The sequence below is a fragment of the Mytilus californianus genome, unplaced genomic scaffold, assembly GCF_021869535.1.
Source record: "Mytilus californianus isolate M0D057914Y unplaced genomic scaffold, xbMytCali1.0.p SCAF_19, whole genome shotgun sequence".
NCBI lineage: Eukaryota > Metazoa > Mollusca > Bivalvia > Mytilida > Mytilidae > Mytilus > Mytilus californianus.
Genome location: NW_026262667.1, coordinates 5322559 through 5335685, shown reverse-complemented (window position 1 = coordinate 5335685; position 13127 = coordinate 5322559). Strand labels below are relative to the sequence as shown.

The following is a 13127-nucleotide window of genomic DNA, read 5'->3' as shown; positions in this document are numbered from 1 at the left end:
AAAAATGGTCATTCCCTAATAAGTTAACTTTATATGGTGTATGGAATCATTGCAAGGTCTGACCTTGACTGTATTTGATGGATCAGTGATCAAGGTGAATGTCTATTTCTCACATACTATAAGCAAAAAAGGTCAAATATGATTAGTAAATGGAATGATTGTAAGATGTACATGTCCCCCTGGCAGGATTCATCTGACCTTGACGTCATTTTCATGATTCAGTGATCAATGTTTAGTTTTGAATGTTCAGTCCATTTCTCAGATGCTATATGCAATATGTCAAAAAATATTTGGTGTTTAGAATGATTGAAAGCATGTCTGTGTCACAGTTCATCTGACTTCAACCTCATTTTCATGGTTCAGTGATCAATGTATTGGTTGTGTCTTTCTTGAATGCAAGACAAAGGGATGCTAATCCAGCGACATAAAACTTTCTTAAGGTAGTACATGTAAATGAGACTTGGATCCTTTGTATCTTGTATACAGATGCCTTACATCTGGCAAATGTCCATTGTCCTTGAACTCATTGTCATGGTTCAGCAAAATCTAACAAAAAAATACTAAGTAACTTTTGTTTCGTCTGTATCAAAAGTTTCAGTATATGAGCCATGGGTATACTAATCTGGCGATGGGGCCGTAAAATATTTGTATAATGCTTTATATTTCATAAGGTAGAGAACTAGATACTTCATACTTTGTCTATTGATATCTTATGCTATGAAGTTTCCATCTGTCATATTCCCATTGTCCTCAATTTAATTGAAATTAAATCCTTTAAATGCTACCATTCTGATATGTTGCCAATAAAGGCAATTCAAGGATCTAATCTTTATTTTCATGGGTCAGCGACTACTTATAAAAACTAGTTTTTAAACCCCCTACAAACAAAGTTGGGGGGTATATAGGAATCACCATTTATGTCTCTCCGTTAGTCCTGCTTTGTGTCCAGTGCATAACTTTTGTACCGTACAACTTATGTTAACCAATCTTGGTATGAAGCTGCATCATGGACTTGGGATGTATAGCATACTTAAGTAGGGTCTGTCTGACAATTGACCCCTGATTGTAAAACCTTGTCCAATTTGTGTCCAGCTCGCATCTCTTGTACCGTAAAATTTTAGATAACCAAACTTAGTATGCAGTTGCATTATGGGCTGGAGATGAGTTGCATACTAAAGTCAGGTCACTAAGACCTTGACTTTGACCCATGTGATAGTAAAACCCTGTCCAATTTGTGTCTGGCTCTTATCTTTTGTACTGCAAAACTTCAGATAACCAAACTTGGTATGCAGTTGCGTCATGGACTAAGGATGTGTCATATGCCAAAGTCAAGTCACTCTGACCTCAACTTAGACCTTTGACCCCAATGATAGTAAAACCTTATCCAATTTGTGTCCAGCCCTCATCTTTTGTACCGTAAAACAAACTTAGTTTGCCCTTCCTTTGTACCATAGAACTTAGACCAGACTTTGTATGCCGATTCATCATGGGATAGGGTGTGTCACATGTCAAAGTTGGGTCACTCTGACCTTGAATTTGACCTTTGACCCCTGTGATAGTTAAACATTGTCTTATTTGTGTTTGGTGTTAACTTTTGTATTTAATCACTAAAGATTGAATAAAATGCTTCGCTGGGGCGCAGCTTGATACGACCGCAGAGGTCGAACCCTGAACAGTTGGGGCAAGTATGGACACAACATTCAAGCTTGATACAGCTCTGAATTTGGATTGTAATTAAATATTTGACACAGCATAGGTTTCTGACACAGAAAGAATGTGGTTTAAGAACTTGAATTTTTTTAATTTACCTATTATGGTCCAATGTCCAAAATCAAAATACATGGTTAGATTCAGCATATCAAAGAACCCCATATATTCAATTTTTGTTAAAATCAAACAAAGTTTAATTTTGGACCCCAACTTGGACAAACTTGAAAACTGGGCCCATAATCAAAAATCTAAACACATGTTTAGATTCAGCATATCAAAGAACCCCAAGAATTCAATTTTTGCTAAAATCAAACTAAGTTTAATTTTGGACCCTTTGGACCTTAATGTAGACCAATTTAAAAAACGGGACTTAAAATTAAAAATCTAAATACACGGTTAGATTTGGAATATCAAAGAACCCCAATAATTCAATTATTGATGAAATCAAACAAAGTTTAATTTTGGACCCTTTTGACCTCAATATGAACCAATTTGATAGCGGGGCCCACAAATAAAAAATCTAAATTCATGGTTAGATTCAGCATATCAAAGAACCCCATATATTCAATTTTTGTTGAAATCAAAAAAAGTATAATTTTGGACCCCAACTTGGACCAACTTGAAAACTGGGCCCATAATCAAAAATCTAAACACATGTTTAGATTCAGCATATCAAAGAACCCCAAGAATTCAATTTTTGTTAAAATCAAACTAAGTTTAATTTTGGACCCTTTGGACCTCAATGAAGACCAATTTAAAAAACGGGACCCAAATTAAAAATCTAAAAACACAGTTAGATTTGGCATATCAAAGAACCCCAATAATTCAATTTTCGATGAAATCAAACAAAGTTTAATTTTGGACCCTTTTGACCTCAATATGAACCAATTTGATAGCGGGGCCTACAAATAAAAAATCTAAATACATGGTTAGATTCAGCATATCAAAGAACCTCATATATTCAATTTTTGTTGAAATCAAACAAAGTTTAATTTTGGACCCCAATTTGGACCAACTTGAAAACTGGGCCCATAATCAAAAATCTAAATACATGGTTAGATTCAGCATATCAAAGAACCCCATATATTCAATTTTTGTTGAAATCAAACAAAGTTTAAATACTGGACCCTATCTTGGACCAACTTGAAAACTGGGCCCATAATCAAAAATCTAAACACATGTTTAGATTCAGCAAATCAAAGAACCCCAAGAATTCAATTTTTGTTAAAATCAAACTAAGTTTAATTTGGACCCTTTGGACCTCAATGTAGACCAATTTAAAAAACAGGACCCAAAATTAAAAACCTAAATACACGGTTAGATTTGGAATATCAAAGAACCCCAATAATTCAATTTTAGATGAAATCAAACAAAGTTTAATTTTGGACCCTTTTGACCTCAATATGAACCAATTAGATAACGGGGTCCACAAATAAAAAATCTAAATACATGGTTAGATTCAGCATATCAAAGAACCCCATATATTCAATTTTTGTTGAAATCAAACAAAGTTTAATTTTGGACCCCAATTTGGACCAACTTGAAAACTGGGCCAAAAATCAAAAATCTAAATACATGTTTAGATTCAGCATATCAAAGAACCTCATATATTCAATTTTTGCTAAAATCAAACAAAGTTTAATTTTGGACCCTTTGGACATTAATGTAGACCAATTTGAAAACTGGACCCAAAATTAAAAATCTAAATACACGGTTAGATTCGGCATAACAAATAAATAAATGTGATCAAAGATTTTACAAATCTAATGCGCCATACTGTGCAATTAAAGATTACTTCTTGAAATTTTTCAATATTTGAAATTTGAAAAAAAATTAATATTTGAAGAATAATTCTTTTTAATTTCTGAAATCTGAAATGAGAAAAAATTGGCCCCCCACAATTTCTTTTTATCCCCCCCCCCTTTTTCCCCCAAAAAAATTCTTTCCCTCAAGATATGGTCATAATCTCAATTCAAATTTCCAATGGAGTTGGCAACCATAATTACCCATTTAAATTTACCATAGTGCTAACTTAATCTATTTTATAATAGACTTAATAAAAATATAGTGTCAAATCTTTCATATGGATTTTTTTGTAAAAAAAAAAGATGAAAACATTTGCAGATATTTTTACTGGTCTTCCTTTATAAATATGCATTTCTTTAAACATAATTTAAAAGCAGTGTAAGGGAAGTAACCAAAATGTTGTATTTGGATTACCTCCCTTACACTGTTTTAGATTATCTTTATTGTTCATTAACCATTACTTTATACATAATTTAAAAGCAGTGTAAGGGAGATAATTTCAATGATGTATTTGATTTATCTCCCTTACACTGCTTTAAATTATGTTTTGTACTAAAGTATTTGTCCATTAACCAGGACAACCTTGTTTTTCCCCCTTTTTTGCCCCTAATTCCTAAACGGATTGAGCCATAACCCCCCAAAGCAAATCCTAACCATCCCTTTGTGGTATGGAAACTTGTAGTATAATTTCAGAGAGATCCATACACCGTTCCACAGTTATTGTCTGGAAACTAGAAAATGCTCATTTTTGGCCCCTTTTTGGCCCCTAATTCCTTAACTGTTGGTACCATAACCCCCAAAATCAATCCCAACCTTCCTTTTGTGGTATTTAACCTTATGGTCAAATTTCAAAAAGATCCATTCACTTAAACTAAAGTTAGAGTGCGAAAACCAATATGTATTCGGACGACGACGCCGGACGACGACGACGACGCCGGACGACGACGACGACGACGACGACGACGCCAACGTCATACCAATATACGACCACAAAATTTTTTTGCGGTCGTATAAAAAAATGCTATGCAGAAACTTCATACTTGACCTTGAATATACAAACCTCCGACATTGTTCCTGGGTCAGTATAATTCTTTCAGATTAACCTATCAGTAACTATGTGTCAATCATACACAGTTGATTACCGGTAAATAAAATCCATGTCTGAAAACCAATAATCTCGAAAAATTCATTGCCTCAATACTGAATTACACAGCAGCAACAAAAATGCGCATATTATTCCTGCTATGCGGACAGCTCTAGTTTGTCATGTGAGTTTCGCTCTTATTTTGAATATTTGGTATATGTTATCCTTGCAAAGTCTACATGTAATACTAAAGAGATGTGGTATGATTGAGAGACCAACTATCCACCAGAGTTCAAATGATGAAGATATTAGCAGTTATGGTCACCGTATCTAGCCTTCAGCAATGATAAAAACTCATATTATATAGTCAGCTATAAAAAGCCCTGACATAAAAAATGTGAAACAATTCAAACTAGAAAACTGACCGGCTTATTTATGAAGATACAATTTACGAAAAACAAATACTGTGAATGTATGTATTTTCGTGGATTGAGGAAAACTTGCATTTGTATGGTTTTGCCAAAGTCTGCCCACAAGCCTATTAAAAATTAGTAATTCATTGAAAATTTAAATTTGTGGTTCATCTGTACCCATGAAGTCCACAAATTTGGTTTCCAACTATTAATAATGAACTCACAGGATGACAGACTTGAACCATAGACAACCACTGTGTTAAAGGCTCCTGATTTGGGACAGGCACTTAAAGAATGTCTGTCAGATAGGGTCCACCTGACCTTGACCTCATTTCATAGATCAGTGAACAAGGTTAAAGTTACGTGATTAGTATAAGCAATATATCAAATATATCAAAACATTTTCCCTAATCCTAAAAATAGGGAACATTTCTTTAATGAAAAATACGGAACTTCAATAAACACTGGTAGTCTATAAAATTTCATGGAAATTGGTTATTAACTAAAGGATGATTCAATTGTATTAGTATGTATCCATTTGAACCTGTCCAACCTCTATCCACCAATTACATTTGTATCCTGAACAACCTTTAATAAAATGCTTCGCCAAGAGCAGCCTGATACGACCGCAGAGGTCGAACCCTGAACAGTTGGGGCAAGTTTGGACACAATATTCAAGCTTGATACTGTCTGAATTTGGATTGTGATCTAATTTTTGACATAATATAGGTTTCTGACAAAAAGTAAATGTGGTCAAAGATCTTAAAAATTTGAAATGGGCCATTTAATTTACCTAGTATGGTCTGATATTCAAAATCTAACAACATGGTTAGATTCAGCATATAAAAAAAACACAAAAAATTTAATTTTAGTTGAAATCAAACAAAGTTTAATGTTGGACCCTTCAAACCTTAATATGGACTAATTTGAGAACAGGGCCCAAAATAAAAAATCTAAAAGCACAATAAGATTCAGCATATCATAGAGCCGCACTAATTCAGTTTTTGATGAAATCAAACAAAGTTTAATTTTGGACCCTTTGGACCTCAATGTAGACCAATTTAAAAATAAGGCCCAATATCCAAAATAGTAATCCAAGATTAGAACCCCCAAAAATTAAAGACTTAATTTAATCCCATTGAAATTGGTTAAAAGATTGGTATTTATTTTCAATTGAAGATTTCTTGCTATAGCGCAATACTGTGCTGTTGCACAATACTTAAGTTAATCTGTTATATCTGTTTGGTGTGTATCTCCTGCCATATCAGTATTTGTTGCTTTTATATATAAATCAGAAATAATCAATGTAAAAATGGAAAATTTAGGGGAAAAAAAACCCAAAAAATTATGAAAAAAAATCCCCCTCCCAAAAAAAATCTTGAAGAAAAAAAGTATGAACCCCCATAAAAATATGAACCCCAAAAAAAAAATTTGAAAAAAAATCCCCCCCCCCCCAATTTTTTTTTTAAATTTGGAAGATTATTTTCTTTTCAGGAAAAATGTACAATTTCAGAGAGTTCCATAAACTTTAACACGTTATTGTCTGGAAACTAGAAAAATGATTGTTTTGGCCCCTTTTTTGCCCCTAATTTCTAAACATTTGGGGCAATTACCCCTAAACTTAATCCCAGTCTTCCCTTTGTGGTATGGAACCTTGTAGTACAATTTCAGAGAGATCCATACACTTAAACACAAGTTATTTTCTGAAATATAGAAAAATGCTTGTTTTTGGCCCCTTTTTGCCCCTAATTCCTTAATGTTTGGGGCAATTACCCCCAAACTCAATCCCAGCCTTCCCTTATTGTCCTGAAACTACAAAAATGCTTTTTTTTGCCCCTTATTCCTTAACTATTGGTACCATAACCCCGAAAATCAATCCCAACCTTCCTTTTGTGGTATTGAACCTTCTGGTAAAATTTCATAGAGATCCATTCACTTAAACTAAAGTTATTGTCCGGAAACCAAATGTGTCTTCGGACCACTACGACATGATAGCATTATAGGAACACAAATTTTTTGCGGTAGTATAAAAAAATTTGGAGATTTGCTTGTACCATGTAATCATTGAAAGCTTGGTTCCAGCTAACCTAGCACATTAGGTGAAAAGAGACAGATTCCAACAGTTAGTTGACAGATGTCAAATGGTCGTCTGCAAATGGATTATGGTGTCTCATTTGAAATAAATCGGACATCTATTTTAATGGTATACTAGATTATTATATACACAAACATTTGTAAATATATAACATAAAATTATCACAGTTTGAACAATACAAAATAAAGAAATAAAAATCATTTTCCCAATGTCATCTTGACCTTATTATCTCTGGTGACACAACATAGGAGCGGACTGTTTATTAAATTATAAAAATCGAAGCATAGTTCATGAAAATTCATCCATTTTTTTACCAGAAAATATTAATGGAAAATTTGTGAATAATCTAGCATGGGTACCCAATTTTTTCTATATTTTATGATAGCATATACACACATTACAAGACACCTATAAATGCTTTATATGAATCTGATCTTGAGCTACATTTCATGTGTTGCTAAAATGAAAACAATCCTTGCAACACAAAAATCATTCAATCCATCACCAAGTTAAAAATACTTATACTTTACTGCTACATTTTTTGCCATCTAAAAAATGCACTTGGGGAGTGAAATTGACATTACTTATCATTTTGTGGACTATAACATTATTGACAAAATGCAATTCATTAGAAAACACTCCCATGGAATAACAATCTTACTTTCAATAATAGGATCATGAAAAACAAATATGGTGGTAGTGTCACAAATGCATATTTCAAAATCATTTTATCAAACTGATTTGATATGATCTTCACACCTTGAACACATGAAATGTAAAATTCCATTTTTTTTAATCAAATCTGAAATTTTTACCTAATAATGAATTAATTTCACACCAATGTTGGATTTTTTCTGCCAAATTTCTGTTTTTTTTCTTAAGTGTACTTCTATTACACAATTTAGTGTCAATAAACCTTGCACTTTTTCTCAGTCAGTTTGGTCATGGATTATCAAAGCTGGGTCCTATATTTTGGACAATGTAAATGACATGAAGCCAAATTTATCAACTATATGTTATGAATAAACTGACCTTTCAATTCTCAAGGCTAAATATCTATTTTATAGGCTAATATACCAATTTAAATGGCAACATAGAATTGTAATTTGACTGGTACAGGTGTTTTTCAAATTTAAAATCATAGTAATATCAAAAGGATACCCGAAAACCTTCCAGGGGTTGTAGCCAGGAAGCAAATGGATGGATTGATTGATGTTTGGTTAAGGACTAGTTGAAAATATTTTACTCATATTCAAGACGAGAAAAAAATCAAACATTGCAATAATAGGCAGCTTCTGCAAAAAAGTCATCCCAGGTGATGGTGTTATATTTTGACTGTCACTGGATAAAAGACCATTATGCAAAAGGTTACTCAATACCCACTATCCTCAATATGTGTTATTGCAAGGGTTTTTCACACTCCCCCAACAAGGGACATCAGATTTAGAAGTACCCATTCCACCCAGATTCCCATAAATTCAAATAGATGAAGCCTAACCTAAGTTCCTCATTTGCATTGTATGAAAGAAACAAAATAAAGTGAACCATACATCAAACCTTCACATCTGTCCTAACTTTTATACCTACTCTAAACCAATGCTTAAAATGTTTCACATCTGTCCTAACTTTTATACCTACTCTAAACCAATGCTTAAAATGGACAACTGGATAAATAGTGTAGGGTATATTTACAACAAAATATAACAGTAAAGTTTTATGATATGACAATTGAGCACTAGATATACCTATGTTATGACTATTAGACTAGTACAGTATTTTATTGGGGAGAAGTTTCAAAGTCAACAGTAGGTAATGATACAGTAATCCCTCGTTTGGGTCCTTCACCATTTTGCAGTCTCTGAAAATATAAGTTATATATTTAGGATTATTAAATCAAAGACAACCAAAAAAATAGTAAAAATCTACAACTCTTAACAATATATACTTTGAGCTACTTCTCAAGTGTGCTGCTCTTCAATGAAACAAATGTGTCTTATCAAGCTAGCAAAGACTGTATATCATCAAGATCAAAAGTTCAACCAACAGTGCAGCTAATCTTGATTTAACATGTCATCAAATATCAGCAGGTTGTGGCATGTAAGTATTATAACACCAATACATTTAGGAGTTTTACAGTTGAAGTCTATTTGATAATACTAGAATTGTCAGTTAGAACAGTCAGGTTTGAGTGCAAGTCAAACTGGTTTAACCCTCCTACATTTGGTGTCTGTACCAAGTAAGGCTATCTGGACCAGTTGTCGTTTGTCTGTTTGTACATCTATTTTTTCTGTGGAGTAAGGAGTTGCTGGTTGGTGTTGTTGTATTGTTCAACAGTTTGGTATTTCTTGTTATCCTTTTTATGTACATGTATTATTACAACCCCAACATGGGTCACTAAATAAACTGATTTGGCTGCATAGGTTATGTTATAAATTTGGTAACTTTCAGTTTTGTTTGCATTGAAAGGAAGGTTACAGTACCTAACACTTCCCTGGATGAATCCTTAAACAAGTTTAATAAGATTGTAGCTCACTTATTATGCCAGAACTGTTGTGTTATACTTAAAGATCACATGATTCTTTTAAACTTGATTGATACCATTTACCCATGAAAAATAAGTCTTAGTGTCAGTGTCAAACACTCCAAGATTCATTTGTAAAACATCTTATCTAAGAACTTGTTGTAACTAAGCATGCAGGCCAAGATAGATGTCAATGCACTCAAACAGTTCCGTCAATACCATTAGAGTAAATTGATAAAACCTCATATAATAATGCATTTACTGAACTAAAGAATTCTGATACCTGATCAACAATGCCTTGGAGACTAAGATATCCTTCAGACTTTTGAGATATTGGTGATATCGGTGGTGAGACTGGATATGCTGGCAACCCATGCTGAAATATCAAAATCAATACTTTTATATTTTTTAAAAACATTTTAGATATAATGGGTTTTTTTTTCAACTAAATTTTCAATATCTAGTAGTAAATTTAGACACACTGTGAGCAGTTTTCAGAATTGATAACCCTCATCTCCATCATATAAATAGATAAAGTAAGCTCTAAGTTTTGCAACAGGAACCTTAAATTTTGTAAATAATTCATTTAAATCTATTCAGTGGTTTGATGGCAGTTGTAGATATAGCTAAGTCTTATGTTTTTCTATGACAAATTTATACAACTATCATTTCCTTTCTTCTGATCTCTAGCCTCTGATATGACTGACCTATCATTAGTATTCCCTGACCCCAGACTGACCTGTATATGATAGTTATTGTTAGTATTCCCCTGACCTAACTGACCTGTATAGGATAGTTATCATTAGTATTCCCTGCCCCCTGATCTCTAGCCCCTGACCTAACTGACCTGTATGGGATAGTTATAGTTAGTATTCCCTGCCCCCTGATCTCTAGCCCCCTGATCTAACTGACCTGTATAGGATAGTTATCATTAGTATTCCCTGCCCCTGATCTCTAGCCCCTGATCTAACTGACCTGTATATGATAGTTATCATTAGTATTCCCTGCCCCCTGATCCCTATCCCCTGATCTAACTGACCTGTATAGGATAGTTATCATTAGTATTCCCTGCCCCCTGATCTCTAGCCCCTTACCTAACTGACCAGTATAGGATAGTTATCGTTAGTATTCCCTGCCCCCTGATCTCTAGCCCCTTACCTAACTGACCTGTATAGGATAGTTATCATTAGTATTCCCTGCTCCCTGATCTCTAGCCCCATATCTAACTGACCTGTATAGGATAGTTATCATTAGTATTCCCTGACCCCTGATCTCTATCCCCTGATCTAACTGACCTGTATAGGATAGTTATCGTTAATATTCCCTGCCCCCTGATCTCTAGCCCCCTGATCTAACTAACCTGTATAGGATAGTTATCATTATTATTCCCTGCCCCCCTGATCTCTATCCCCTGTTCTAATTGACCTGTATAGGATAATCGTTAATATTCCCTGCCCCTGATCTCTAGCCCCTTACCTTACTGACCTGTATAGGATAGTAATCATTAGTATTCCCTGCCCCCTGATCTCTATCCCCTGTTCTAACTGACCTGTATAGGATAGTTATCGCTAGTATTCCCTGCCCCCTGATCTCTAGCCCCTGACCTAACTGACCTGTATATGATAGTTATCAGTAGTATTCCCAGCCCCCTGATCTCTAGCCTGTGATCTAACTAACCTGTATAAGATAGTTATCATTAGTATTCCCTGACCCCTGATCTCTAGCCCCATATCTAACTGACCTGTATAGGATAGTTATTGTGAGTATTCCCTGACCCCTGATCTCTAGCCCCTGACCTAACTGACCTGTATATGATAGTAATCATTAGTATTCCCTGCCCCCTGATCTCTATCCCCTGTTCTAACTGACCTGTATAGGATAGTTATCGCTAGTATTCCCTGCCCCCTGATCTCTAGCCCCTGATCTAAATGACCTGTATAGGATAGTTATCGTTAGTATTCCCTGCCCCCTGATCTCTATCCCCTGATCTAACTGACCTGTATAGGATAGTTATCGTTAATATTCCCTGCCCCCTGATCTCTAGCCCCCTGATCTAACTGACCTGTATAGGATAGTTATCATTATTATTCCCTGCCCCCCTGATCTCTATCCCCTGTTCTAATTGACCTGTATAGGATAATCGTTAATATTCCCTGCCCCTGATCTCTAGCCCCTTACCTTACTGACCTGTATAGGATAGTAATCATTAGTATTCCCTGCCCCCTGATCTCTATCCCCTGTTCTAACTGACCTGTATAGGATAGTTATCGCTAGTATTCCCTGCCCCCTGATCTCTAGCCCCTGACCTAACTGACCTGTATATGATAGTTATCAGTAGTATTCCCAGCCCCCTGATCTCTAGCCTGTGATCTAACTAACCTGTATAAGATAGTTATCATTAGTATTCCCTGACCCCTGATCTCTAGCCCCATATCTAACTGACCTGTATAGGATAGTTATTGTGAGTATTCCCTGACCCCTGATCTCTAGCCCCTGACCTAACTGACCTGTATATGATAGTAATCATTAGTATTCCCTGCCCCCTGATCTCTATCCCCTGTTCTAACTGACCTGTATAGGATAGTTATCGCTAGTATTCCCTGCCCCCTGATCTCTAGCCCCTGACCTAACTGACCTGTATATGATAGTTATCAGTAGTATTCCCAGCCCCCTGATCTCTAGCCTGTGATCTAACTAACCTGTATAAGATAGTTATCATTAGTATTCCCTGACCCCTGATCTCTAGCCCCATATCTAACTGACCTGTATAGGATAGTTATCATTAGTATTCCCTGCCCCCTGATCTCTAGCCCCATATCTAACACCTGTATATGATATTTATTGTTAGTATTTCCTGCCCCCTGATCTCTAGCCCTGATCTAACTGACCTGTATAGGATAGTTATCATTAGTATTCCCTGACCCCTGATCTCTAGCCCCATATCTAACTGACCTGTATATGATAGTTATCATTAGTATTCCCTGCCCCCTGATCTCTAGCCCCATATCTAACTGACCTGTATATGATAGTTATCATTAGTATTCCCTGACCCCTGATCTCTAGCCCTGATCTAACTGACCTGTATATGATAGTTATCGTTAGTATTCCTTGACCCCTGATCTCTAGCCCCTGATCTGACTGACCTGTATATGATAGTTATCGTTAGTATTCCTTGACCCCGGACTGACCTGTATAGGATAGTTATTGTTAGTATTCCCTGCCCCCTGATCTCTAGCCCCTGATCTAATTGACCTGTATAAGATAGTTATCATTAGTATTCCCTGCTCCCTGATCTCTAGCCCCTGACCTAACTGACCTGTATAGGATAGTTATCATTAGTATTCCCTGCCCCCTGATCTCTAGCCCCATATCTAACTGACCTGTATACGATAGTTATCGTTAGTATTCCCTGCCCCCTGATCTCTAGCCCCTGATCTAACTGACCTGTATATGATAGTTATCATTAGTATTCCCTGCCCCCTGATCTCTAGCCCCTGA

The 13127-nt window shown here is 35.4% G+C and overlaps 1 protein-coding gene across 2 annotated transcripts in view; it reads right to left on the bottom strand.

The window, feature by feature from the left end:
• Positions 1 to 7208: 7208 nt before the first annotated feature.
• The window catches only part of LOC127727119 (spindle and centriole-associated protein 1-like), a 40337-nt gene continuing 34418 nt past the window's right edge, over positions 7209 to 13127 (bottom strand). The window contains exons 17-19 of one of the 2 annotated variants that reach the window (XR_007993782.1): positions 9913 to 10005; positions 8743 to 8966; positions 7209 to 8691 (exon numbers count right to left, since the gene is read on the bottom strand). Coding sequence is in view for 1 of the 2 variants with exons in the window: in XM_052234551.1 (XP_052090511.1) it covers positions 8886 to 8966; positions 9913 to 10005 (174 nt within the window). In the remaining variant the exon portion in view is untranslated. Of the gene's footprint in view, positions 8967 to 9912; positions 10006 to 13127 lie in introns of both variants that reach the window. The other variant, XM_052234551.1, reaches the window with a different exon arrangement.